This window comes from Rhyacophila brunnea, unplaced genomic scaffold (genome assembly GCF_057557595.1).
Source record: "Rhyacophila brunnea isolate RB1 unplaced genomic scaffold, BYU_Rbru_1.0 scaffold_7, whole genome shotgun sequence".
NCBI lineage: Eukaryota > Metazoa > Arthropoda > Insecta > Trichoptera > Rhyacophilidae > Rhyacophila > Rhyacophila brunnea.
This window is the reverse complement of record NW_028233339.1, coordinates 47456378-47482251: the sequence shown is the minus strand read 5'-3', so window position 1 is coordinate 47482251 and position 25874 is coordinate 47456378. Positions and strand designations below refer to the sequence as shown.

The 25874-nt window shown below is 33.7% G+C and overlaps 1 protein-coding gene across 7 annotated transcripts; it reads left to right on the top strand.

The window, feature by feature from the left end:
• The first annotated feature begins 2715 nt into the window (after window positions 1-2715).
• Window positions 2716-25874, top strand: LOC147065003 (sterol O-acyltransferase 1-like). 7 transcript variants are annotated; one of them, XM_085958385.1, is made up of 10 exons: window positions 2716-3219; window positions 7382-7481; window positions 11393-11529; window positions 16369-16539; window positions 18174-18322; window positions 18576-18715; window positions 20227-20384; window positions 22589-22718; window positions 23074-23223; window positions 23788-25874. In XM_085958385.1, exons 2-10 carry the CDS (start codon window positions 7398-7400, stop codon window positions 24253-24255), a joined length of 1587 nt encoding a protein of 528 aa, XP_085814511.1. In that variant the 5' UTR covers window positions 2716-3219; window positions 7382-7397; the 3' UTR covers window positions 24256-25874. The 7 variants fall into 7 exon arrangements, with proteins under 7 accessions (XP_085814511.1, XP_085814514.1, XP_085814512.1 ...); XM_085958388.1 differs by having other exon boundaries at window positions 2730-2754; XM_085958386.1 differs by having other exon boundaries at window positions 2737-2930.

The window sequence follows — 25874 nt, the reverse complement described above, 5'->3', positions numbered from 1 at the left end:
ATGAACGCGTGTTATTTGAACCTCACATTCGAACATTCCGAGGGTGGGTATATACATTATAGATAGAAAAAGCTGTCAACATAAATAATTAAATATCGCAAACATTAGTTTTTTTAATTACTTATAATAAAAAAACTATTTCATAAACTCCTAAAAGATGATAATGACGTCATGATGAGACAAATAATTACAAGATAAAAAGGACTTTTTATATAGGTACCACGTTTTTAAATTTTCTGTTGAATCATATAAACTTGGCAATAATGTATTAATAATTTAGGACAAATAAGGCAATTGTCAACAAATCATTTTTTTTGCTATTTTACAACAAACAAACAAAAATATAGAATACTGAAATGTCATTTTGATTTCCATAGTAACGCACGTATATATTAATAATTTAGTTGCTAGAACCACCCCCTTAGCAACCAATAATAGTGGATTGGATTACGGATTTCTTCCGAAATAACGTCTTTTCATACAAAACAGAATTAACTGAAAATGAATTCAATTCTACTTACAGATGGCTAAAAGTATTAAAAGAATGCATTGGCATCGTGTTCTGATAAATATTCTAAAAGTTTCAAATGTCTAGCTAGTCGGGAAGTTAAAAATCGATTGCAAGATTTGTACTGGATAAACAACCAGCGGACAAACAAGAATACGAGCTAAGAAAAACGTGGTAAAATATTAATATTTTTTCATTTATAAATTAGAAACTGGCACATTCTTTAATTATGTATGCTTTCATCTGGTTCACGACTATGATTTATCTTTGAAATGATATACTTACCTATTTTGAATGATCCGGGATTCAGAATTATTAATCCCGAGATTACAAATAATGCAGTTGCCAACTATATTTGAGACAAATCCAAGACAAATGTAGCCATAAAATATTGATACGAAATTGGGTAAAAATAATTATAGTTTTTCGTTTATGGTTCCATATTTAATTTGTTCTTATTTCCATTCCGGGATATTCCCGGCCATCCCACGACGGTTGACAACCCTAATTAATGACAACAATATGACGTACCAGCGCCATTTTTAGATTAATAAAGCCTGAACATATCTTTTTGCACAAGCAGCGAGTGGTCCACTGCTTATTTATTTATTTATTTATTTATTTATAAAAAAAGAGTATTACGGCATTACAGCTATTGGCCAATGCGCCATAATACATAATAAATACAAATATATAAAAATATCTTAATTACAAATAACAACTAATATAACAAGGGGAAAAACAGCATGTTTAAATATTAAAGAAGTATGATAATATATACAATTATAAATTTAACCTATTTAATACGTCCACAAACATTATATAGTTAATAAAAAACAAATCAACCTTTATGGTGCCATCAAATAAGCTAATTGCACGATACACAGCATCGTGAAACATAACATCTGTCCTGCGACGAGGTATCTTGAAGACCGTGACGAGTGATATTGGTGGGAACATGAAAATTAATATTTGCCAGTATATACGGATTGTAAAAGAACCCACGAAGAAGTAAAAAGAAATGCTTTAAAAGAACAATCACTCTTCGGGTAGACAGGGATTGCATTGATAGCATACCCAGAAGAAAACGAGTCGGGAAATTCATTTTATTGTCATTATCATAAGAAAAGAACCCGTATGTTCTTAAGTAGAGAAATCTAAGAAATCTATTGTGGACTCGATCCAACTTAATTGTGTGGATGGACCTATTAGGACTCCAAATAATGCTGGCATATTCAAGAATACTCAACACAAATGATACGTATAATGTACGTAGCACTCGGACGTTTTCGAATGATTTTGAAACCCTCATAACAAAACCAAGCATTTTGCTAGATCTAGTACTGATGTTAAGAACATGCTGATTGAAAATGAACTTTGCATCATACAATACACCCAAATCTTTTATCTCCGTTACCCTACTCAATATTATACCAGACAATGTGTATCGGAACAATAAGGTTTGCCTTGAGCGACTGAATGAAATAATATTACATTTGGAGGTAGCGAATTCAAGTTTATTCAAGATAGACCATTGCGAGATAGCATCTAGGTCAGACTCCATCATCGCACAGCATAATGGGGTATCAATAGTTCGAAAAAGTTTAAGATCATCTGCGAATAGCAAACAAGAAGAACTGGTTATAACTTTGACAATATCATCAAAAAATATTAAAAACAAAATTGGGCCTCAGCTGTCAAAATCAGATCCCAGATTGCTTGACATACTGATTCGCCCTTTCTCGTTTCAAATTGAATTATACAAAATTCTCAAATCAAATATATTAATAAATTATAAATAATATACATTCATGTTATTCATCAGTTGTCAAAGTCAGACTAGTCCTTCACACAAAAACCGGTGATAATATCGATTTCAAAAAAATATGTAGCATTGATCTATGCATTACATTTGTGGAAGGTGTGTTAATGCTAGTGTATTATATATCATGTAACTTATCTATTAAAATCAAACCATTCCCTGTGTGAACACGACAGACGCGTCAGTATGAGCACTATGTAGAAAAATTACAGGCGATGACAGGCCATCCTTAGATAGCAATGGGGGGGGGAGGAAAAAGTAGGTCCAGTCGTTGTGAATGTATCGGCTTTCTACTTGAGTCGGCAATGGACGTACTCATCTCTACTCGTTACTACAAGACGTAATGACAATGATTATTATACTAAGTAAATTAAAATGATATTTTAGTAAATAAATCGGACTCTTAGTACGTAGAGCGTGTCTGGTTTAACCAGCAGTTCTTGTTTATTTTATTCAAACAATAATTTATTTATAATGGTGGTATTGTAGTAGGTACCCACCCAACTCTATCGATCTCTGTGTATATATATAGAAATAGATAGAAACAGAGTAACATCACAATGTATTATTTAAAAATATATTTATTACATAATTGATTGGGTAATTACTGAGAAATTACTTATCTTTATCAAGAATGCGATGTCATTACATTAATCACATTAATAATCAGAGTAGGTATATCTGTCGGACTGTGACACTATGAGATATATTTTTATAATCGGCTTAAAAATAATATTATCATTCATCAGTTCATCACAAACCAAGTGGGTTTTTTTGTCATTCAGGGTACAAGTGTTATGAGTGAAAGTACAGTGTTAAAACAGTGCTCATTGCGAATAATAAAGCTAAATTAATTAGTATTATTTTATAAAGTTAATAGATTATTTAGGTGAGTATAATAAATAGTGTTTTATGTGGTTAATTTGTGATATGTGCAAAACTGTTAAGTATTTTAATTATACCTAATAAATATTTGACACGTTAATTTGTGATGGTGCAATGGAAATTAGATAAAACTAACAATCTAATTTATTATTTCTCTTAACGGCCCACGTGCTCCGCGTAGGTCAAAATGGAGCTTTTATGGTGTTTTAAAAGCGTGATCCTGGACATTCCTTAAACGTTGTAGATAATCTATTAATTTTGAAGCCTTATTATCCTTTATATTTATTTTAAACATTTAATGACTGCATAAAGTATTTTTATTACATAAAATAGTATTATTTTAAACCTCTCGATCTAATGTTTTAGAATATAGTTATATTTCAGTACATCCATGTACCTACAGTGGTGTTAAGATTTTTTACATTTATTAATTTTTAAATGCATTTATAAAACCATTAGTAAAATTTATGTTGACATTATTATAGTGAAATATTTACGATAAAAAAATATATTGATAATCTCTGTGATCCCAAATTTGACAAGAATGAGACATTTTATTATTTTAAAAATGGGCAAGATTAACACATTTGAAGATAATTCTAAAGATACGGATTATAAGCAATGTCTTTGACCATTTAAGTGTGATAAATATCCTACGAATAATGATTGTTTTATAATAATTATTGAACTAAGAATAAGGTAGTATTTTTTGAAAAACGCCATTTCTATTGGCATTTCCCAGTGGTTAAGCTACAACATACGGCCGTAGCCATAAATTGACAAACGGTAACTGAAGTAGGGAGTAAGATCGTGTTAACGCGCGTATTTGAACATGTACCTAACCGAAAAAAAACTTTTTTTTTAAACGGTACATGTTCAATTAAGGCTATACCTCAGCTGAGGCATGGTCTAAAAAGATCGTGACTAGGCGATGCGCGGAATGCGGGTCGCGGGTGCAAATGACGGAAGCCGAACGAAATATAATTTGTCACAAAAGTTCAACATGCGTCCTTTTTATGATATGTTTATTATTATATTCGTAATAATAATAGTATATTCATTGACATGTTTTCTTTTTTAAGTACATATGTAAAGTTTTTTAGTCATCTTTATACGATTTAAGAATATTTTCATCCGACGCCATGACAAAATGAATCGACGTGCAAACGCCTCGACAATCGCTCTCCGAATGGCAACGCGGCCGTAATTTCGTTCTACATACCGTTGAAAATCATTTACCGTTTCACTTATGTACGCTCTTATAGTTTGTCAATTTATGGCTACGTACCACTAAGTGTGCAATGTCCTCCTAAAAATCACAATCATCGGAGAGCTGCGAATCGCATCTCCCCACGAGGACATCAAATTTAGTACTTAATTTGTTTTTCATCGTGTGGTCTCAATACACATTGAGCTCATTTCTGCTCAGAGACGACTCGACAAACAGGCCACAGGGAAGACAGTATGGACCCACTTCATTTTACCTTTTCTAGGGTTGCGCTGTGGTTGGAATATATCCACATGCTTTGGCACATTTTATTAGTGGACTCATTCGGCAGTCTCATTCTGGCATCCGTTACTATGGTTTTCTAAATCGTGCTTTTAAAAAGTATTTTTATGAAAGCTATACAAAAATTAATTGCTATTTACACTGCCACTCCAATTAACGATAGGACCTCAAATACACCTACTTAAAATTTCCATTATTTAAATACCCTACATAAATGTGTTTTTATTTTGAAGCAACTAAAGTTCGTTTGTGTTCAACGCATAATATTATCCGGAATCAGCACACTAGTCCAGGTGCTGAGACCTTTTTCGTATACGTTATTAGAGAGACGCAGTTTCTATTGTGATTTGTCTACTTGAGACGATAGTATACACGAAAAGTCATGGCGCCTGTCACATAAGTGGTCGTGGCTCCTAACTTGATATTCGTGTTTGCCACAATTTTGTATTTATAATATCTGATCCTATGTCATTTGACTTCTGATATATGTTATATGTACATATCCTAGTATAAAAAAAGCATCATTATTTTTCTTCTTCGTCGGGACCTCGTGACTTGGTTTCGTACCCAAATGATTTCACAAATGAACTCATCGCGCGAAACAATCCTAATAATTACTGACCGAGCCAAAATTTCAGAAATTATCAGTTAATAATAATATATTTTTCGTTCACAATCGATCCAAATTTGATTTGATTTTCGGTTTATTTTTTTACAATAACAAAACTTGTTAGGTAAGTACGTTGGAAATAACTTACTTATTATCTCTATTATAGCTTTTGGCTAATAATAATATACATATTAGGTAATAATGTTAATATTACAAATCGCATAAGACAGCGTTTTTTATTAACAACATTGTTACGTGTTTCTTACGTAGGTACAATTAATAAATATTAACATTCAGTGACGTAGCACAGTATTCAATAATGGTTTATTTTTAATTTCATAATATTATAAAAAAAACCGTTCAAGAATCAATATGTCATACGTACATTCTACGTCTTGTTAGTGCGTAGTATTCTTGAATATGGCTGTATTATCTGGAGTCCTTATGAAGTTTTCTACAAGCTTATTTTAGAGCGCATTCAGAAGAAATGTCGAAGTATATCTTTATTGTAAGACATACTGTTTTACTTTCAGTAATAAATTCGTCAAACGATTATTTTCCGACTGCCTTTCTACAGGGCATGCCCGCTTTTCACAATCTTGAATCTCGTAGATCTCTCATGAAGGATGGTTTCCAATCCTGACGTCTTAAAGGATTTCAATTTATATGCACCCGTCATATGTCTACGTGGTCGCAGCGCAGCCATGACTTCTTCTGGGTAGTGGCGAAGGGTGGAGGTAGGCTGCTAAGATCTGACATAAACAGGGCACACTAAATTTTGTTAGTCACACGTACTTGTTTTCCTTTAACTAATGCAACAGTGTGTAGATAGTGTTTGTTAGTTTATAAAATTCAATTAAACTATGCTTAAATTAAGCCATAATAAATAATCGTCAAAAAATATTCGTTAATCTATAAAATATCTAAAATTATGCCATTCAACCATATATAATTTAATTTTTTTTTATAGATTTTTTATCGATTATAGTTTGGCTAGGTAGGACTTAATGAGTTTAAAAAAATTTATCAACACCATTTGAAATATGTATTCGTAATAATTCAACGATAACAAAATAAATACGTACGAGTGAAAAAGTGTGCACAAATTTTGTCGGATCGCCCATTGCATACCTAAACTATTACTATTTGGTTTAAGCACAATTTAACAATTATTGATTTTTAAAAATTAATCAGCAACATCTTAAAATAAAATTGTATTCCTTGTTCAATGAGAACAAATAAGTATGACTGGCAAAGTTTAGTGTGCACTATTTATGTCGGATCTTAACAGCCTACTTCCATCCATTGCCACTGCTTCTGGGTCAGAACTGTTTCCTCGTGCCAATCTTATCAGGCACCATTAGCGAGGGGTGAGAGACTACTCAATACGGTCCCCAAAGACATAAAACCATTTTCAGTGATATGCTGTGTTTTTTTAATTTTATCTTTTCTCTCTTGTGAGGGTAATATTTTCTACATATTATTATATAACTATGTATTATTGTTTAACTTGTTTTAATTGTACCATTTTTTCCATTTAAATCACATCTTTTAACGTCTCAAATTCTAATTTGTAGCGTCCACAATGTGTTTTTCAATAAATATGTCAGTTATCATAAAACTTATTACAGAATACTTCAGCAAGTAGGTAGATATACCTATTATATTTTTCATTAACGAAAATTGTTCGATTCGTGAAAAAAGACAGCAGGCGTATCAATCGGTTACATGTAAATTGTACGCATGCAGTTCGCCGTAACCGTGAACTGTGGTACCAGAAACAGATGGCCATATATCATTAAGAAGACAAAATGACATTCCCACGGTAGAGAACTTGGTAGAGCATTCGTATTCAAAACCATGGACTCGTATCGTGCGTCTGGTATAAATTAGCGAGCTTTTGCTCCAGAACACGGCTTCAGTAGATTGGGTGAATGGTCATCAATCATACCTCGTAATATACCTAACCTCTGTTACATCAACTCTATGGAAGCACTACAGAGTGAAAATGATAATTTACTTACTTTTAATTATTTTTTGTTTCAGATAACTTTAGGACAAGATGTCTCAGGATTCCAGATTAAATACTTCTACAAAAATGAGAAATATAGGACAGGCAGAACAGAATCAAGACAATAAGCATCAGGCAAGTGAATATAAAACAATACATGACTAATCATGAAAAATCTCTTTAAAAATCCCAGAAAAAGTGGGACCGAGTGCAATCCATCACTAATCTGTCTAATTCATGTAATTTAGCTATTGCGAATGAGTATTCTCAATAAAAATATATTATGTACGCTATAATCCGAACTCTGGGTATTTCAGCAAAGTCCCAGGTCTGATCTAGCATCCCCGGTCTCTAATAATACATATCACCGTTTTACTAGGAACGTTAGCTATCAGCGAACGTTTTTGATACATATCTTCCTACATCATTTTATAACCCTCAGGCCCCGTCCAGGATAGGCGCGATAAGCGGCGCACGCAACTCAAACGTATAACAAAAAAGACATTGTCTACGAATATTTTCACACACGGTTATACGTTTGAGCAGTGGCGCACCCAGGATTTATTATTGGGGGGGGCCGAAGGAGGAGAATGGAAATTAGTCCCATAGGCTCTTTTTCTTCTTCATATAAATATTTTTACATAATTTCACAATACACGGCGATATATTTGTACAGTTTCTCCTAGTTTTTATTAAATTGGAGGCATAGTGGCGGTAACCGTTGAGCGTGTCATCAGCGACTGGCGGATTGGAAGTGAACAGCGACCATGGTAGCCATGTATACCTAGTATGCTTAAACATTACTTAAATAATATCGGCTGTGCTACCCGCTTGGTCAAGAGCAGTGTTTCCCAAAGTGTGGTACGCATACCCCCTGGGGTACGGGAAGAGTTTGGTGGGGGTACGCGCTGCACCGGGTTATGGCTACGCCTGGTGCAACAAGCATTAATACAACATCCATGCTAGAAGGTTTATCGCATGCGGAAGAAGAGCAATTGTTGGAATTATTAGCTTCAGACGGATTCTTTCAAAATAAATATAAGGAGTGTACTTAAACATCATTTAGGTTGCAAATTCAACATGTGTATCCAGTTTTAACAGAGAAATTCCTGAAAAACATTGCCTTTTTCAACTCCATATCTATGTGAAGTTGCTTTTCAGCATTTGTAGACATTAAGTCAAAAAAAGGAACAGCCTTTGGGTGTGTAACCGCATCTCAGATTAAAATTAATAACCAGGGAACCAAATTATGATGATCTGTCGTTTCAACATAAATAATTTCATCCTTCTCATGGTTTATAATGAATGTTATTTTTTTAAATATAACTTTTATTTATATTTTATTAAGAATGAATCTTATTTTTCGTTTATTATTATTTTGTTTATGTACTACAAAAGGAATATATTTTGATTGTTATTAAAGTACTTATATGCATTTTTCTTTGACGAGGATTACTCAGTGTTACGAAAATTATAGAAGGGGTACACAGATGTCGAAAGTTTGGGGAACACTGGTCTAGAGAGCTACAATATTTATGCCGAATTCCACCGAAAAAAATGTTCTTTTGATTTACACCACCACCATAGTGGGTGTAGTCGTTCTTTTCGCCGAATGTTTATCGCAGATTTTTGGTTTTTTAATATTGAGGTTCCAAAATATTAATTGAAAATGGACAAAAAAAGTATTATTGCTTTTAAATTATACACAACCTACTCAATAAAACACAGCCTAATATCTCATTTATCGGTCTTTTGTCTATTGCACTCGGTGTACCTACACCATGGCCCCCACATCCTGAAACGGGCCCTCAGGCTAGGGCAGTGGTCGGCAAACTGCGACTCTTTGGCCCCTTGAGTGCGGCTCTTCCACAGATGCTCTCTGCCATATTTGACATGGCTACAAAGAAGAAGCAAAGAAAATAGAAGAGGATAACCGTAAATGTAATGTTGAATAGACCGAGACTTAGCGTTTATTCAAAACTTAAATGGCTTACCGACCTTTATTTATGTGTCGGGAAAAGTTAGCGCATTCAAATTTAGAGAGATACTACAACTAAAAACTCGTAATTTTGCGCTAAATATTCTGTCGATGATGCAAGGAAGAAAGCAGCTGAGGAGAAGAGTCAAGAAAAATAAAGTTCTGTATTTATTAATTAGGTACTGAATAAAATCTTTCAACAATGTTAATAAATAAAGTTCTGTATTTAATTAGGTACTGAATAAAATCTTTCAACAATGTTAATATTGCAAATTTTGTGGTAAGTAAAAAGATTTCCAAGAGAGGAAATCAAGAGTAAATTGAGAAATCGATTTATTGATGAGAACCTGGTATCGTGCTTAAAATTAAATCAACAACATACGAACCTGACTTACCCAAACTTTACAAGGAGATGCAAGGCCATTATTCACATTGAGTTTGTCAATCATTGTCATGATTCAATTTTATGGATACCTGACTTACAATTTAATTTTTATTAATAAATAAGATCATTATTACGTATGATATTCAGTTTTATTCAGTGTACCTACCTATAATTTAATAAGAACTTAAAACTTTAACTAAAGTATATTAAGTAAATTAGCAGTGTACCTACTTACTACCTACGCATATAATTTCAGTTTAAGAAATTTGGCTCTCAAAAGAAATCTCAATCGTTGTACTGTTGATATTTGGCTCTATTGACTAATGAGTTTGCCGACCACTGGGTTAGAGTAATTGACGGGCCCCCTATCCACCGCTTAGATTAAAGACAGTGTGAAACACTACATTAACATTTTTCAAATTGTGTTTTAGTTCAAATTGAGGGTACTTATACAGTGAATTATTGGCGATTTTCAATACATCTACTTTAATAATGGAGCTGTCGAGTATCAACACAATATAATAATCTGAAAATATATTGAACAATTATATAATTTAAAATGTTCATAGTCATGAAGTGTAATAGCGCCGCAGGCGACTTTTTTACTATTAAAGATAATTTATGATGTATGTTTATCTCACTTATCTGGTCAACCCGACACGCCGGCCCTCCACAGCCCGGGCTTCCAGGCTAGGGACCTATACCACTCCAGAATTCTGGTGGACACCGAGAATTTCATTAGGGAACGGGTTTCTAAAAAAACCTGACATCAGTGTTTCGAAATTTTTGTGTTAGAAATTAAATTCTAAGAAATTTTACTAAAAAGGGTGCTAGAGAATTACAAATCATTTTTTTCCGTGTTGTTTGTCTAAGCCCAAGGTATAGTTTATTGGCTTTCAATTTCAATGTGTAAAATCATTCTGATGATTTCCATATTTTGGGGGGGGCCAAGGCCCCCTGGCCCCCCCCCTGGGTGCGCTACTGAGTTTGAGTTGCGCGCACCGCTCAACGCTCCGCCGAACGCGGCTACCCTGGACGAGGCCTCAGATAATAGAAAAAAATATTTTTGTTGAAATACGACGCCCGACGGGACTTGAACCTGTTACCACTGGATTCACGCCAATGTGCTTTGAAACTACAGGCGTTCTATCTAATTACGACGAAATTAATTGGTAGTGCTTACATAAAATGCTTATCAAATTGCGTTAGTTTTTGTATTTTAAATCAAGGTATCAATTAAGTACCCTAATTACTAATCAACGTGTGGAAATTATTTCAAATTATGTAGGTATATTCAATTTAAAAAATTAGGCATTCACAAATCTTGTAAATTATTCGTAGACTAAAGAAATAGTTTATTATTTATGTCACATTTAGAGTGGCGTTTGCCACCCTTGCAAAGAAGCCAAAATGTCAAGTAAAGAAGGAAAAATGAATTATACACAATGACGATCGAAAAATGATAACCAATTTTTCAAGTCTAAAGAATAAAGTAATTTACCATGAAGTTGTCTTAACAGACTTTTTTAAATGAAGAATAGGTATTAGATTCGCCATTCACCCAACCCATTGGGTTCTTGCACTGGATCGAATACCTATGTATATGCCTATACCTATGTACAAAGTGAGACACCACTCTGTGCACTAAACAATATTTAATAATAATTTCTGATATTTTTCCAGCCTTTAAATGACAAATTAAGACATCAATTGGAAGACACAATCGGCGTATTATCAAATGTGTTAAAAGAAATTGAGCAGAGTAATCACAATGGGAAGAACCATGTACCCCATAAACAGCATTCAGAAGACAATCAAAGGTAAATAATTACAAGATAAAAATAACTTTTTATAGGTAGGTATACCACGTTTTTAAATTTTCTGTTGAATCATATAAACTTGACATTAATTCTATGTATTAATAATTTAGGACAAATAAGGCAATTGTCAACAAATCATTTTTGCTATTTTGCAATAAACAAACAAATATAGAATACTGAAATGTCATTTTGATTTCCATAGTAACGCACGTATATATTAATAATTTAGTTGTTAGGACCACCCCCTTAGCAACCAATAATAGTGGATTGGATTACGGATTTCTTCCGAAATAACTTTTCATACAAAACAGAATTAACTGAAAATGAATTCAATTCTACTTAAAATAGATGGTTAAAAGTATTAAAAGAATGCATTGGCATCGTGTTCTGATATATTCTAAAAGTTTCATATGTCTAACTAGTCGAGAAGTTAGTTAAAAATCGATTGATTGCAAGATTTGTACTGGATAAACAACCACCGGACAAACAAGAATACGGGCTAATAAAAACGTTGTAATAAAATGTATATCTAGAAAATTGTTTTAAAAAAATTGAAACCGTCCATTTAAGTTTCGAAAAAAAAAAACGTTACTTACCACTAATAATATTGAATTCTGGACATTAAAACAATCATTTTCAACATTAAAATTATCCAAAACATCCGAATGATTCATTACAAATTTATAATTATTAACTTTTTTAATGTAGTTGACGTATGCATAACACCCTGCAAGAAGGAGATTTGTATATTATCAATGTGCTTTAACTAATTAAATTAATTACTGGCAATTTAAAAAAATATTGCTTGAAAAATGTAATATTATCATTTTGGGGAACACCACTGCATAAGATAAGATATCGAAGTTATTAATAATTCCGATGAATATAAAAAAATACTTAGCAACACTTTATTAAGTTTGAATGCACCTAATTCCAGATTATATCATTAATACATAATCACTCATTAGGTAGGTACATACTCTTGTAAGTACCGAGACATAATAATTAATATTATAATTATTATTAAAAAATTTAATTTATCTTTTCAATCTTTGAGATTCCAACAACAAACATTGATTTTTTTACAGCAAAACTACTCTTCAAATAAATAATAAACCTACTAGAGAATCTTTATCTCACCAACATGTAGATAGGAATTAGTAATAATAATAATAATCTTCGGGATCATGTTCTTTGACCTTATTTTTTTCTTTCGATTTTAAGTGCACGAGCACTCTTGTTATCACTGGTACGAGGGTACTTACACTTACGTCCGGTGGTCGAGTTCTTTCAAACAATTCTTATTTCGATGTCATTATTATCTGTTTGAATTAGTGATGCCAATTATTTAAGTGCAATCGTACTGACAATATTTTGAAAATCAACAGATGATAAGAGAACTGCATAAATATTATTTATATTTAGTCACATGGTAGTATGTATAAGTTATACTAGAAGAAAAACTAACCTTTTACCTTTCTTCTCTGGCAATACAGCCCAGGGTGGACCTTGATCGACTCAAGCTTACTCCACCGTTCTCAACCCGATCATACCCAGCGTTCGGTCTTTTTTATGCCATTAAGCCAATGAAATCGAGGTCTTCCCGTACTTCGTTTCGTGACCGGGAATTTGTACGTCGTACGTCGTGAGATGTTGTATCGGAAATACATGGCTGTATACTATTGAAATCATTTCCTGGCCTAATGCGTCAATTACATTGAGCTACTTTACGAGCTGTTTGTTGGCGAATTTAAAAGCGGGCGATTCGGCTACTGCGATTGTGATGATGACACACAAAACTTTCCATTCGCTGAGAAGCCAACAAGCTATCGACTATTTTGACAGAACGTAGTTCGTTTTTTACCGGGAGGTCGCTACTACGTTCTACTGCGCAGACGCAGTAGGCCCATACGCCGGCGTGTAGAGTGTAAAGTTGACCGGCTTTCAACTTTTCTCGGTAGATTGTTTACAATCTGCTTGTTAGCTTGTTCGATGATGACACTGGGCGACTTTACAGGCAGATTGTAAATTCGCCAACAAGCAGCTCGTAAAGTAGCTCAATCTAATTGACGCTTTATTAAACCGATTAAAAAATACGTAATAAAAACCACCGAAAGACAAGGAAAGAGAAGAAAATAGGTAGGCAGAGTATACGCTTCATAGCTTTGCACTCCGGCTCTAGGATTAAAATAATGTAATACTTACCTATATTCTAATATTCTAAATATATTTTTTTTATTATATATTATCTATCTATTTATTTAATACTAGATATAATAATACAAGTGACTATCATTTTTTGATCTAATTCCATGCGAGGTAATCAGGCAAAAAGGCATATCAGTATAGTAAAGAGTGCAAAAAAGTGCAAAGTTATAAAACGTATACTCTAAGTATTTAGTCAAGTAGTTCTTAACCTTTTCGATGTCGCGGTGTACTTTTCATCATAAGAAAAAATTGCGGTGCACCAAAATCAAACGTTCAGAAAAATAACTTTTATTACAAATTAGACAGATTACATAACAGTCAAAGAAAAAATATTAAAGAAAAGGTATAGGTATTATACATAATTTATATGGAAAAACTGTAACTAAAAGTATCCTTAACAAAATGAAATTTATTTGATGTAAAAATCAATTAATGTGGTACCCGAGATTGTCGGAGTTTGCAGATTTCAGAAATATGATTTCGAACATTTGTTCTGTATTGTTGTTGTGAAAACTGTTACAAGATTTTAAGTGCCCTCGTGTTGAGAGCTGGATATTTGTCTTGGACAAAAAGCCAAAATTCCTCGTGCGAAAGGTGCGATCCGTTGATAAGGTGGTCAATTCTTCTTCTTGGTACGAAAATTCACAAACACATTAGATCTTTCTTCGACTTTCATTATTTCGCGAAGGACTTTTTGCTTTTCACTAATTCGCGGAATTTTCTGCTTTTATCATTTTTTCGCGGTGAACTTGCAACAAGCAAGCTGTGTACCAGTGCTCCGCGGTTCACCGGTTAAGAACCACTGACCTAGTCTAAGTAAATTAGATAAGTATACAATCATACAGTATACTTTACACAAAAGTCTGATAGGTTCTCGAATCAAGTCGTATATATAAAAAATATCTGATTATAATGACGGCGTTTTTATCAATCATTTGATACCAATTGATATTAAATTATTGTTCTTTAATTTATTGAATAGAATAAAATTGTAGCACTACTTAACTGTCTGCAATGCTACACGGGAATCTCTGACTGCTCATGGTATAATGTGCTACAGCGAAATGTAATACGTACAATTTACATGTAACCACTTCGTTTACCCTTTGGACCCATTACACGCGAGGATCATTGTTAGTTTGATTTGATAAATCTGACGACGTCAGGCCCAAAATACCTCGTAGAGCTCGTAATTATAGCGACTATGCCTCGCAGATTGGGCCAAATATATTTTATCTTTTCTCTTACCAATTGCTGTACAGGTTTTGCGGATATAAGAATAAGGTGAATGAAAACCGTTGGCCCTGGATCGTTCAGATGGGATTTTTTTTGCCAGAGGCCTAGACCCGCTAAACATTGTAGTTCCATAAAATGATTGTGACGAGTATAAAAACTAATAGCCAATGACGTCAAAGAAAATCGTCTCTAGAAGACAGTGCCTGATTAATATTATAATATTACGATAGTGAAACTGAAAAAATACACTACTGATTAAATCATATGCAAGTCATTTCGTATTGCAGATTCGTTTAAAGAAAACAAGATATATCAAAACTCAGTTTAATATTATACCCCGTGTTGTATTGTATTTAAATCAGTTTTGTCCAAAGGTGTTGAAGGAAGGCCAGGCCTAAATATATGAAAGTGAAAATAAAAAATAGACAACAAAGACGATTGAATAATCAGCTGCTAGTCGCCGTCTGCCGTCTGCCTGCTGTCAAAAGCTATTCCAACCCAATTTTAGATGAATTATTAAATCTTTTTTTTTGTTTGACCATGTCCGATTCTAATAGGATCATATGGGCCTCCACAGAGTAGAGGTTTGTATTAACAGATTTTGTTTTTTTACGAGAAATGGATGTCAGCCACTTGTTCAACCTATTAGGTTCATACCCTGACTCACACACAAATTGAAAAACAATATGTGTACTTGCCAGGAATGTTCCCTGTAAGGTGTGCGTGTGTACGCACGCTCACCTACAAAGATGTGTCCGCACACATGTTTTCATCCTCCGCACAGACCTCACACAAAAATATTGTAAAAGAAAGTTTCCTTTGCCAGATTTTAGTTTTGCTAGAATGCACGAAGACGTTACATGCACAGTTCTTCGATTCCTAATAATGTAGTAATATACCCAATTAATACCAATTAGTTAATTAAAAACAATTGACACCCACGGTGGCCGCGCGGCTTAAGCGTTGGACTATAACGCCGTGGGTCCCAGGCTCAAATCCTGGGTCTGGCAAGTACACATATTAAATCTACGGATATTAATTATCAAGATAAGCTCAGAATCTTGATTTTTTTAAAAATAAATATACGGTATTGTTTTATTAATTACTTACGACATACAATAATTATTTTATTATTTCGAGAATAAACATGGTAGACTTGTACCGAAACCAAAACATTCACATTATAATGCAAACGTGTCTAAATGTTGCGATAGCTATTATAACCACTCGATGATGACAAGCCCCCCACTACTTGTTATTTAGATAAATAAAGTGATTCAGAGACTGAATTGAAATTGAAAAAAGTCTATACCTATATTATTTGATAATATGAAAGTATCTTTGATTTAATTTAGTTAGATATATTATTGAATTTTGAATTGTTTTCTTTTCCAGAAATTTACGGAAAAGCGGACAGTTACCAGAGAAGGAGTATATTGCACGCAACTCACTCCTCACGGACCTTATGGAGATTCCTCACATCCGAACCATCTATCATATATGTATTGTCATATTAATTCTTCTCTTCTGCAATACCGTAATGTACGACCTGGTGGACCGTGGAAGGTAGGAGCACATTGGTTATTTCATTATATTTAGATATTGTTAAATGCACAAATAATAACCTTATATTCTTGATCCCGTGGCCCTTGGTTGTGGATCTAACATAGACAAAATATTGTTATATATATATATATAATATACTATACAGCAGGGTTTGCGAACCAGTTGTTTGTTCTCCCGAGGAGCAGAACTAACCTGCCATTGGTGATGCCAATTGGGAGAGCAATAACTCTGTTCAACCAAATTGCTTCGGATGTTGATATATTCCATATACGTGAGAATGAGTATAGGTGGACGTTATTTTATAAATTCTTAAAATAGGGTCTGCTTAACTCATCCGGTGTACTTCCTTGTACCTATATACTTCATATTTTTTGTAGTTACACATTTATACTATAGAATAACTTAATATTGCATAATTACAATATTACATAATACTTTTTTAATAATATTTATTTGTTTCTAAATATCATGTTGTGAACGTCTTAAACTTATAATTTGTAATGTCCACAATATGTAAAATAAATTAAAATTGAAAAATTGAAATTTACACGTACGCATGCCCATAATTTCCCAAACTATTATTTTTTGACTGTCTGAGGTGCCGAACATCTTTTCATAGGGAAAAATATTTATAAAAATTTTATTAAGAAAGTTAAAAATATATATTATTGAGTTCTTGAGTATTTCTGTATTATTTAGTTTGGTTTTTTACAAAGAAATTGTAAAGATAAGGCATTCTCTAGCTACAGTGATCTTAAGCATTGTAAAATGATTGTAAATCGATCAAAATCGGAGGTTCGCGGCGCGACTTCCCCCGCCGCCTGATGAGGTCAGTGCAATAATATTATGTGTGACGCATAAAACCTAACGACCGACCAAGCAATTTAAACCAAATGTAATGCCTACTCTTGAAGAGTATCTGCCTGCTATTTCTTATACCATGCGATTTATCATTTATGCATGAATTTCATCGTTTCCGTTTGCGCATCGATTGGTAAACACCATTGGTAAAAATATTAATAAAAACCGAAGAAAATATACATGGCTATGTCGTGATTATTGTATAATATTATATAAGTACTTTATATATTTATTTGTAATTTTTTAAAATTATTATAATTGCTTATCTATTTTTTTTCTCTTCAACATAAAACATTCGCGTGCCATAGGTTCACCATCACTGCGATATAGCATTCTTTGCGAGGTTTTATACTGTATGTATTATTTGAAGTTGTGAAAGTTTATCCCGTCAGAATGGTTGTTTGTGGAACTAAAATATTCTCAATAATTGGAGATGGGCATGGCAAATAAACTGACATAAAGCAACGTACATTTTTTAGAAATTATTCAGGTATTCGACAAACTTACAATATTCAATTTATATTTTTTTCTCACAAGTAGTAGTTTTCAAACATTTTTAGCAAGAAATATTGTTTAATAATATCATACAAACAAAACAGTAATAAAACTGAGATATTAGGTTTAAAAAAACGGTCACTATTTTATGAAATATTTTCCAAGATAATTCAAAAGTGGTTACCGTATTTTATAGCCATTGGTGAAATTTTCGCCAGCGGGAATTATCATTTGCATAATGAGGACATACCTACAAAGATTTTTATTTTAAATTTCAGTATAAATGTAGGATTTGGCTTGATACGGATAGGATTTGGCAAGATGGACACCGTTATCGGTGTATGGGCAGTGATGCAACTTATCGCCTTTTTGCCGCACTTCTTCTTCAGACAGTGGGCCATTGGCAGATCTGGTCTTGGTAAAAACGGTAAGTAAATCTACAAGTTATTCAAGATGCTGTAAAAAAATATTTGATACAAAAATGCCTTCTTTGGGTATCATATCCGTTATCCGATCATCGGTCAATGTATCAGATGATATTCATTACCCATGATCATCACTCAGAAGAGAATAATCCAGCGGTTTCTTGGTGCTGTCTAGTAGAATATTAAGATTTTTAACAATTTATTAAAGCTTGTGACTAATTGGACACTAAAATAATGTAATGAAATAAATTTCAGGTGTGATTCGCAAGTTATGGGATCTGTTCTGGCTGAGCTGTTACGTCATTTTCCAAGTCTCGTTTTCAATCAGCATCATCTACGTGTGCGAGAGAATCGTGTTTCCGATAGCATCTACTTTTATTGTCATCCTAGAGATGGTATGTTCGCAATAATTACTATTGTTTCTCCATTTCATAACTTACAAAAAATAACATAAGATTGTCACTTGTCAGGTGTTCATGGGGAAGATATGGGAAGAAGAAATGCGTTTGATATAAAGTTTGATTCTATAATGTTAGATTTAGCAATATATCGTTTTGAAGATGGGTTTGTACCGCAAAACAGATTTAGACATCGATAATTCAAAAATTGTAGAATCGATAAAAAAAAGTTTTTTTCAAAACCATTGCAATATTATGTGACAAAAACAGGGACTGAAGAGGTTTTAAAAAATACTCTAAATGCCAAGAGACCATCAGATGGGACTGCAGGTTGCCAAACGTCCCTATTTGAGAGGGATTGTCCCGAGTTCAACAGACAAATCCCGAGTCCCGCATTTCCTCTGAATTATCCCGACTTATAATAACAAATGTTTTATATACGAGTATCTATAAAAATGTACGTAAGTATATAGTTAAAGAGGCTCGCTTATTTTTTGTAGACAGCAATCATGACGTACCACCTTTTATGAAGAAAATTTGAAACTGTCAGCGAGATGACAATAAATTATCGAGCAAAACTTGCAAACATATTTTGAAATAAGATAAAAACTCGGAAAAATACTTTTAATAAAAATTTTATGATTGTATACATTCTTGCACTTAAATTAAAATGTAATTCCTGTAATTTTATCTAATCAATATTTATATTTTAATAACTGTGATTCCTGCGGATTACTTATTTATTAGAACGTTTTTCTTAGCTCGTATTCTTATTTGTCCGGTGGTTCTTTGTCCGATACAAATCTTGCAATCAATTTTAACTAACTTCCCGACTAGCTAGACATTTTAAACTTTTAGAATATATCAGAACACGATGCCAATGCATTTTTTTAATACTTTTAGCCATCTTTAAGTAGAATTGAATTCATTTTCAGTTAATTCTGTTTTGTATGAAAAGTTATTTTGTCACCATTATTGGTTGCTAGGGGTTTGGGGTCCTAACAACTAAATTATTAATATATACCTTCGTTACAATGGAAATCAATATGACATGTCAAGTACAATTTTTTTTGATCGATTAAGCTAGTCAAGTCAAGTTTATATAGTTCAACAGAATTTAAAAACGTCATATAGGTATAAAAAGTCCTTTTTATCTTGTAATTATTTATTTAAGAATACGAAACATTGTGGACATAACAAATTTAAATTCAATTATTATGTGACTATTTTTTATATGCTATCTTCTGAGTAGATAATGTACTTATTTACATAAGTATATTATACTTTAATTAAAATTACGTTTTTTCTAAATTTCTTCCTTAATTCATTAATTTTCTTTTTGAAATAATGAATGTACCGTTCTGTTCTTATGGAAATCTGATCAAATGGATGGGAGTGATGGGACTTGCTGAGTTTGGCACCCCCCAACTTGTCCACTCGGAGTCATCCAGCCGTTGACCGTCATTTACTTGGATACTATTATTTTAGTGATTGATTTATTTTTCCAGGTTCGATTCGTGATGAAGATTCACGCGTACGTCCGATCAGTTTCTCCGCGTGTCCTCAACTCGAATTCTACCGACTCGACAATCGCTCTTCCGCCGTTCTCTCGCTACCTATATTTTCTCTTCGCACCGACAATGGTGTACAGAGACTCATACCCAAGGTATATTTTATCTACTCATTCCATACGATTGAAAATACTCTGCTATTATCGTTATAAAGAGACATCAGAAAGTGATCATGAACTACAGAACATGGCCCCCACGTCCTCAAGCAAGCCCCCAGGGCAGGATCTTTAGGAGGCCCAATACCTATCAATAAGGTTAAAGGCAGTGTGACGTTGTATAGTAACGTTTACCAAATGGTGTTCGAGGTAAAAATTAAGGGTATTCAGTGTATAAGCACCCAATAATAAAAAATTGTATGGCACAACTACCTACATATTTTAAAACCTTAACATCTCTGAAGTAAAATAGCACCGCAGGCGACTTGTTTACGATTAGAACAAATTTGTAATGTGTATCTATCTCTTTTATCTGATCGATCCGCCATGCGGGCCCTCAGGCTAGAGCCCTGTCAGCCCCCCCCCCCCCGCTCTTGTGGAGGCCATGCTACAGAAGCATAAACTACATCTTACTTCCCCGTCGTTCAGACCTACAAACTTATCTAAAGAATGGATGTGGGAGCCACAGTCGAAAACTACCCAATCAAGACTCGCAACTGGACAGAATCTGGTATTCGAACGACGTTTTCAAAATGGCGTCCATATAATAGTCCGTAGTTACATTTTTGACCATTCTTTAGATAAGTTTGTAGGACTGTACGTATCACAGCGAGTATTGGGTGCGACAGATACCATTTATTTCGGTGGGCAAGAAGTATGTAATCAGGTTAAGTTGTATAATAATATTGTCTATGGTCACTAGAAAGGGAAAGAAAGTAAGAAAGAGTGGAAGGTATGTCGAAGCAATACAACAGGAGCAATCTAAACTAAAAATATATTGCCATTCAGCGATAATCAATTATTTTGTAAATGCCGCTGAATAATGGAGCCGAAGATATTTAAAACTCCCGGCTTAGATAGCAAAGAAATGAAAGTTAAAGATAAAGATTGGTTAAGTTTATTATATTAAACGAACACGTGAGAATAAATATGTAACGAGTTGTAAGTTGAATTGAGTTTTGCTTTTGTATTTGATGAAAAGAGGAGTAGGTACTTGTTACGAAGGCCGCAAAGGAAGTAACGCGCTTTAGTGGAGACAATAAAAACGAGAGCTACTTCCACAGAACAGATTAATAAATATAATTCCTATAGGCTATATTCAATACACCACATTTTGATGCAGGGTTTTGAATATGTGAGTGTTCTACGAAAATGAAATACGCATTATGAATGAATGAGCGTCAATGCATAAACCGAGTGCAGTTGTCAGTATTCGACGTATGATGTATTCTTGACACGTGTTTAAGTTTATCCCCGATTCTTCTTTACTCGAGAACGGTTGCCTGCTTCTCCTTACCCGTTAGGTATTTCAGTTCCCATTGATTCTGATTTCCCTGATATTTTATGAAAATATGTGTTTTAGATTTTTTATATAGCTCAGGCGGTCAAATTAATTTTCCCACGAGCGATAATTGTGGGGATTTTTGAACCCTGGCCGTATATTACAATAACTACATGACTAATATTATGAAACAAAAATTGCAAGACTATTCTTTAGCCTATAATTTCAGAATCTCAGTAATCTGGCATTTCAGAAGTCTGACTTGTTCAGTAATCCGGCACTGTCTATCTCACGACCGTAGTACTGCAAGGCTCTAAGTGTCGATTTTTGGACAAACTAAACTAACAATAAGGTAGTCTTCTAAGTAACATTATCTACATATCATGCGATATATGAAGTCAAAATTTGTTATAATTTTTCATTAAAAGCCAATATGTGCACTTCACAAAATATCTGTTGTACTACACAGTTCTATCGGAATTTAGAAAGATCTGTATACATCTGTCGTTCTACAAAATTCTATGTGCTTTGACCAGATTCTGAGACAGGGCAAGGCATATCTAATGACTCACAATAATAATTTTAGTAAAATTTAAAATTACATAATTGACTCAGTACTTGGTAGAATTCCATTTTACAAAATGATAAAATGGTTTTATATATTGCTAGATTAATATAATATATTTGCCTCCTGATTGAGAATACGAATTCAAAACTATAAAAAACACAATTTAATATTTTTCTGATAAGAGATTTTGTCATGAACGTGATTGAACATGAGTTAATATTATTAATACATTCTAATAATTTCTGGTTTCGTGGTTCTTGTTATGTCGAATGTTAAAGTCTGGCTCATTTTCAGAACGAAGAGCATCAGATGGGGAAATGTCTGCATCAGACTGATGGAAATCCCAGCAATCATCTTCTACATGAGCTTCCTCATTGAGCGCTTCACCGTTCCACACTGGTCTTCCTTCGGTACACCCAATCAGGTAAGTTAACCATAATAATTTGTCAATGTATGCAATGAGATGGTTTATTATAGGTACCTACTAACTAAATTGCATAATCAGCATTACGGTATGTATCCTGTATTCTGGCTGATACAATATGAATACCTATATATTTGCAACAAATAAAAACGTAATACCGGGAATTAAATTTACAAAAATGTATCAAAATAAAACGGAACTGCAGAAACTACACGCAAACAGCGGAATTCCGGGCACGTAAAATTGAGGTTCCACTGTATATATTTTTTGGTATTTATTAGTACCTATACTTTTTCCACTAAGAATATTTAACCTGTTTTAAGCTTAGTTGTGTTTTATTTTGTGTTGATTACAGCCGATGGAAGCAGAGAGGTTCGTCTTGTCGTTGTTTGCTTCGATGCTACCAGGTCTGTTGATCTACCTCTGCGGATTCTATTTGCTTCTGCACAGTTGGCACAACGTCACAGCTGAACTTCTCACATTCGCTGACAGGCGATTCTATATGGTATGCACGTCTTGCTATTTATCATCATATTGAGGTTATGAGACCTGACCTGATGACTGGATGTATCAACATTTTGAGCCTATATTAAGGCCCAATTACACCAGCCAACTCGCAGACCCAACCAGATTCAACGATCGTGGAACGATTCAGCTACCAACGCAATCGTGTTGGTGATTGGTTCATAATATACACCCAGTTGGTAACTAATAATTACTTTCATTTTATAAGACTATATAGACTGTATTAGCCGATTACCGCCGGTTCGATAGTTTGGGCAGAATACAATGAAGTGGGAGGAACGCTGGGCGAGACAATGAGATGCAACATGCACCATATAGAATATAGACGCATTAACCTACTGTCTGCGGACGGGAATAAATCGCATCTGCGCTCATAATATGCATGGTTAAGCGGTTTCACTATACCTACTGTTAAATTGCTATGTCTACATTTAGTGTAAACATTCCACTGCTAGAATAGTGGTCTCCTTTCACCCCCATAGAGCGATATGTATAAATTTTGAATTAAAATGAATCAATATATTATGATTTTTCCTCATTGCAGGATTGGTGGAATCAATCGAGCTACGCAGCATTCTACCGCATGTGGAACATGGTGGTGCACGACTGGCTACACACGTACATCTACAAAGATGTCTTCATGCTTACCGGCAATCGGCTATTGAGCACGTTACTGGTGTTCACCATATCTGCGGTGATCCACGAAGTCGTTCTGACGTACGCCTTCGGTTTCTTTTACCCCGTCCTTCTGATCTTCTTCGGATTCTTCGGGGTGATTTTCATCTTCCTCACAAGAAATGTGAATCATTCGGTAGGAAATATATTCGTCTGGCTGACTTTGGCCACCGGGAATGGTTTGCTCTGGAGTATGTACAGCATGGAGTTCTTCGCAAGGAAGAACTGCCCCGAAATAGAAAGAGATGATATCTTCGCTTCGTTACCGCGATCTTGGTCTTGCCATAATATAGTTTTGAAACCAGATTGGGAATTCCAAAATCCACTCACAGGCTAATAAAATAATGAAATATAACCATTCTCGATCCACTGGCGGATGAAGTCCTGTACTTGCAGTGTTGCCAACTAATAAAAATATGCCAGATAGGGTAAGAAAACATGATAGGTGGCAGAAAAATGTTAGATTTGTGAAAACGTGTATATAAACTGGCATTTCAAAATATATAGGTATCTTAATTTTTAACTTTGTTTTCACATGAAAGATTGAAGAAGAATTTAGTATTTTACCACTTATAAAATAATTCATAAAAAAAACATTTGCTGTCATTTTGAATGTAACAATTTATTTATAAAATATAAGGTACAAAAGACCGAAATGTTCATTTTCAGGCAAATCTGGTATAATATTCTAGCTTTATTATGAAAATTTTTAAGCTGTCTGTAATGTTGGGTATTTCCCGAGAAAATCTCAATCTCGAGATTCGGGATTTCCGGAAAAGAATTCTCGAGAATTCCCGAGAAATCGGTAAACTTAAAAAACCTGTAAAAATCCTAAAATCAGTGTAAAAAGAGACAATTTCCAAAAAAAATATGATTTTTTTTATTTATGTAAGAAGACAAACAAAACAGAAGTAGGAAAACAAAATAAATTCAAAACATTACTTATTAAAATAGAATTTCAAAAAACACAGACTGTCAATCGCGTACGCTTTTGAGACACAAAATTCCCTGATATTGCAAAAATTGCGCTAATTTTGAGTCGACGTTGGCTTAATTGTGTTAAATGCCCCTATTAGTCCTTGAAAGTTTTGTGTTTTCTGTCCACTTTTTTCATATAGAAAATTGTTTTTTCAATTAATATTTGATAATAAAGAAATCCCGAAATGTTAAAATTTCAATTCTCGAGATTCGAGATGGAAAATCTCAAAAAATTCTCGAGAATTCCCGTCGGGAAAATCCCGTAACCCAACTCTAGCTATGTGTCGTATCTAAAAACACTACATTTAACGCTATACGCCTTATGCAAATTTTTCAAGCTAGATACATTATTAGAAATGATACATCTGGCAATAAAAACGCTAAGTTGGCAACACTGATCCTGCAGGCTTTCAGTCGCCCTTCAAGTCTTTTAACATCTTTTAACTATCACTGAATTATAAGATTCTTTCAGCAATTATTATCTGTTTTTCTACTAACAACTTTTTTCATTTTGTATTATTGAATAGATACAATATAACGTACGTAAGGGATAATTTGTGTTATGATGCGGTTATATTATTTGAAAAATGCAATTGGTGGTCGTTCATATATAATGTCACCCCCTAAGGGGGATCAGATAATATAATGTGATGATCTGTGACTGAGAAGTTAAGGGGCGTTGTGAAATATGTGATGTTTCATTATACACTACACAGAAATCTATAATTTTTAACAGAGCTCAAAAATGTAATGTTATTTTGACAGGAGAATAAAGTATTTTGTGAAAAAGTGTGATGATAGAGAGAGGGGGGGGGGTTAACTATCGTGTCATTTATGGACGACCTTTTTCGGGCCATGTTTGATGAAAATATTTTCACAGTGGTACACTAGCAGAGATTTTGAGAGGTTTTTAAAGGTTTCTCGTAAATTTTGGCGGGTACTACTATAGTACCTAATAATAAATAAAGGTGTAAAACT